We start from the raw sequence: 4120 nt of genomic DNA, 5'->3' as shown, positions 1-4120 counted from the left end.
TACCGCTGTAATGATGGTAACTGCTGACAGTTACAACAATTTCTGACCAATTTAGCTTCTCAGATTATATCACAACACTAGGTGTGCAGTCAGCCAACTGTGAACAGAAATTGCTCATTGCTCTAGATGCAGTGTTTCGTGAGTCAAAACTACAAGTGGTTGTACTGTTTTGATCAGAGAAAATACAATGCATCTATTTTTTTATTAAACAATTTGGTGATATTCAATATGTTTTTGTGAGAAAAATTAGCCACATTGACATTTAATATGAAATAGACAACAAAATGTTGATAAACTTGTTATGAGAGAGATTAAATGATGTTTTGTAAAAGACTCTAGTTATTACAATCTTCTGTGAAGATCCATCAAAGTGAGATTTAAAAACATTGTCAGTATGAAACTTCATGTTTTAAGGTAACCTTTTTACCTGCTGTTTTTCCTCTTCCTTCTTCCATCTTATCCGTACTCCTAGTGTTAAACCTGACTGTAATGATAAGTAGAATGGTGTTAAAGAATCCTCCAGAACATCTGTGACCTGGTGGCTGCTTCATGATCATTCATTTAGCAAAACTTTTCATGCTGTTGCTCCCCCTCCCCCTCCCCCCCCCCCCCTTTGCATTCTTTCTCCTGCCCAAATCAGGTGGGTTGAACCCGTCAGAACCAGAACAATGTCGCAAGTCTTGTGGGACATCCTCGACCTCCTGTGGACGATCGTCCTCATCACCTTCTACAACTTCATTGGGTTCATCAAGAACGTCATCCCGACCTCGTGGCATCCGCACAAGGACGTCAGCAAGGATATCGTGCTCATCACGGGTGGCGGCATGGGCCTTGGCCGACTGATGAGCCTGTCGTTTGCCAAGCTGGGCTCCACCGTCGTCATCTGGGACATCAATGGGGAAACCGCAAAGGGTGTGGTCAAGGAAATTCAGTACGGAGCTTCTTCTTTTTACAAAGTTTGCGTGTTCGCTTGCCAATCAAATGCAATTGCACAGACTCACATAGGAAGCTAATTTGTTGCCTTTCTATCCTCTGCCTCCCCCCCCCCCCTAAAAAAAATAAACTAAATCTTTAAAAGTGTAGGCAAACGTTTTTGTACTTCAGTATTCATCTTTGTGCAAATATTTCTGTGTTTTGGTGAAGATAAAAGATATTGATTTTGTTTGTGAATGCATTCTGGGTAAGCATTTTGTAGAGAAGGCCTTTTCATCTTGATGTTGATAAGTTAGGAAAACTACTTCCATCATATTGTAGACATAGATCATCCATAGACAATGGGGATAAACTTGATTTTTTGATGTAAAAGATCCACTGGTCCATGAATTTTCAGTGATAGCCCTAAGAACTCATAACTCAAACTAACCTTAACCTGTTGAGGACGGGCTGATTTTGCTATAACACGTGATTCCCATAGACACCTGCCCAAGTATACTCGGGACTAGTCTTCAACAGGTTAATAGAGAACTACTGTTCAGTGTGGTCCATACTGGTAGTGAATTTCATTCAATTGTGAAAACCATACATAGACTGGCTGGGTATAATTCAAATCTCCACAGCCTGTTTGGTAATATAAAAAGCACCTAGGTTTGATACTGAGTGCAATATTTTCCAATTCATACCATGGCTCAAACTCTCTTATTGCGTTGACGAAGCCTTCATCTTCTTAACATAGTATTTTTAGCTCTCACCTACTCCATCCTGCTCCTCATGTGCGATGATGTGCCCCATCCCTACACCTTTCTTTTCCTCCCGTCCCCCTCAAACAGTGACGCCGGTGGCAAAGCCTACTCTTACGTTGTGGACTGCTGCGAAAGCGAGGCCGTCTACCGCGCCGCCGACAAGGTGCGGCAGGACGTCGGGCACGTCACCATCCTCATCAACAACGCCGGCATCGTGACAGGCAAGAAGCTTCTGGAGTGCCCCGACCGACTCATCCGCAAGACGATGGACCTCAACATCAATGCCCACTTCTGGGTAAGGTATCTCCTCTCGTTCTCCTTGTCAGCTGCTACCAAGAGATAGAGTGCAGGCACAAATGGCATGGTAGATTATGACTTTGCAGTATCTTGCAATAGAAATTGTTTCTTCTTCTCCTTCATATTTTTAAATTCTTCTACTCTTTGTTCTTCTTCTTCTTATTATTATTATTATTTTTGTTTTGTTATTATTATTATTATTATTATTATTATTATTATTATTATTATTATTATTATTATTATCATATTATTATCATTATTATTATTATCATCACCATCATCATCATCATCATCATCATTATTGTAGCTTCAGTTGCCAACCCTTTTCATTAGCATTTAACAATCCATCCACGCATGACATACCAACTGGTAGTTGTAAAGTTAACAAGCCAACTCAGGTGTTACAGTCACAATGTGCCTTAGTCCAACAGGAATGACATGCATGGTTACTGAGAAGGGATAAAGGGAATGAGATTATCTCAATCTATTGACACTTAGTTTCCAGACATAGCGTACGTGCCAATTGACAAAGAAATCATGGTAAGGTATGAAGGCAAAGCAGTTTAAGAGCTTGTTTCTCGCAGGACTATTTCATTATCTCGCCAGTTCTCAAGCTTGTACTTTGACCCTAACTTGAGAAGGTTATCAAGCTCTGGTTAGGGATTTGGGAGGGGGGAGGGCAGCGGCTGAGGATAGAACCCAGAGGATAATGTCTGCAAAATCATCATGCTTGCGAGATGGATGAGAATTCAAAATTATCCTTCTGTTACTGAGTTCTTTCAAAGATTAGCTTATCCTGTTTAAAGTAGAAGACAAATTATAAAAAATAGAAGAACACAGATAGCACATATGGTCTGTTCTAGCCCAGACTAGAAGTATCAGGATAGATATGTGGACATGCCCTTTGACAAAGAGAAAAACCAATGATATACTAGCTTATGTTGATAGAGTAGAGACCTTGAGTGGACCTGTACAAAGTTCCCATTAGAGAAGGTAAATTAAAGAGGTCAGTGATAAAGCTGTGAACGTTTACAACCACATGAATTTCTTACTCCAATGCCTGCACAAAGTACCCTTTAGAGAGAGTTCACTTCTTAGGGGTCAGTTATTAAGATACTAGTCGTTCAGTTGTATGCTTGTCTTAGCTACTTATATGAGTAGCCCCTTTCACTGAGGTTCAGCTAAGTATGATAATCGTAGGCCCAGCTGGTGTATATTCTTCTTCAATATCTCAGAGACACCAACCCCAAGCACCTTCTGATCTGGAGATTCTCCCGCCTGAAACCCCTAGAAAACGGGAGACTCCAAGTTGATGTGCGCTTTGCGCACGTCACGAGCGCGAAGTTCTTTCTGGTCGGGGTCCAGGGCCCATTTAAGGGCCCTGGGCCCTACTACTGGACCGTTTAAGGGCCCTGGAAGCTCTAGGGTTATAGATGCTCTCTCGTGCTATATAAGGCTTATTTTTCAACATACAATGGCAATAAGTAAGCAATCCTTTCCAACGGGAGACACAGAGCCAGGGCGGGAGAAATTAAATCTCAAGCGGGAGAACGGGATATTTTGCAAAAATTGGCTTTCGGCGGGAGATCTCCTGTCGAAAGCAGGAGAGTTGGAGTCTCTGATATCTTTGACAGCACTTTGTAACAAGCTCAGATTTTCCATCTGAGGGAGATAATACAGTTAGTCAAAACTTAAGAACAGATTTACAACAGTACATAAATCTGCCTCAAGAAATTGCACCTCGACTATAGTCTAAGAACAGGATGAAACTTGGAGTTTCATGTTTTGGAAGTATTGCTTAAAAGTGTCGTGTTTTCACATTTTTTGTTTTTCTTTTTTCATCATTAAAGTATGAAATTCATTTCTCAGTTTATTTGTGAAATGATCATTAGGGCTATTTTTCAATAAATTTCAACTGCCCGGTAAGAGGAATGTGAGAATTTGCTAAAATCAGTGTGTATGGCATTGTACCAAATCGTAAAATGTCCTGCATTAGAAATGGCAGTTTTGGCAGAAGGGTACATCTTGGATCATGTCACACACATATAGCCTGATTAACTCTTTTCCTACAGCTGTATGCAGTGAAGTGTAACTCTTTGATAAGGAACTGTGAAACAATATTTTCATGTAGGAAAATCTGGAGC

General features: G+C 40.7%; 1 protein-coding gene across 2 annotated transcripts in view; it reads left to right on the top strand.

The window, feature by feature from the left end:
- Positions 1–646: 646 nt before the first annotated feature.
- Positions 647–4120, top strand: part of LOC139729043 (protein dhs-3-like) — a 29240-nt gene continuing 25766 nt past the window's right edge. For both annotated transcript variants that reach the window (XM_071639968.1, XM_071639969.1), the window contains exons 1-2: positions 647–931; positions 1767–1974. In XM_071639968.1, coding sequence (XP_071496069.1) covers positions 669–931; positions 1767–1974 — 471 coding nt within the window. In that variant the 5' untranslated portion in view covers positions 647–668. The remainder of the gene's footprint in view (positions 932–1766; positions 1975–4120) is intronic.

This window comes from Diadema antillarum, unplaced genomic scaffold (genome assembly GCF_040938485.1).
Source record: "Diadema antillarum isolate AM-2024a unplaced genomic scaffold, OU_Dant_1.0 seq00000217_RagTag, whole genome shotgun sequence".
In the NCBI taxonomy this organism is placed as follows: Eukaryota; Metazoa; Echinodermata; class Echinoidea; order Diadematoida; family Diadematidae; genus Diadema; species Diadema antillarum.
The sequence above is the reverse complement of the archived record's forward strand: the minus strand, read 5'-3'. Positions and strand labels throughout refer to the sequence as shown.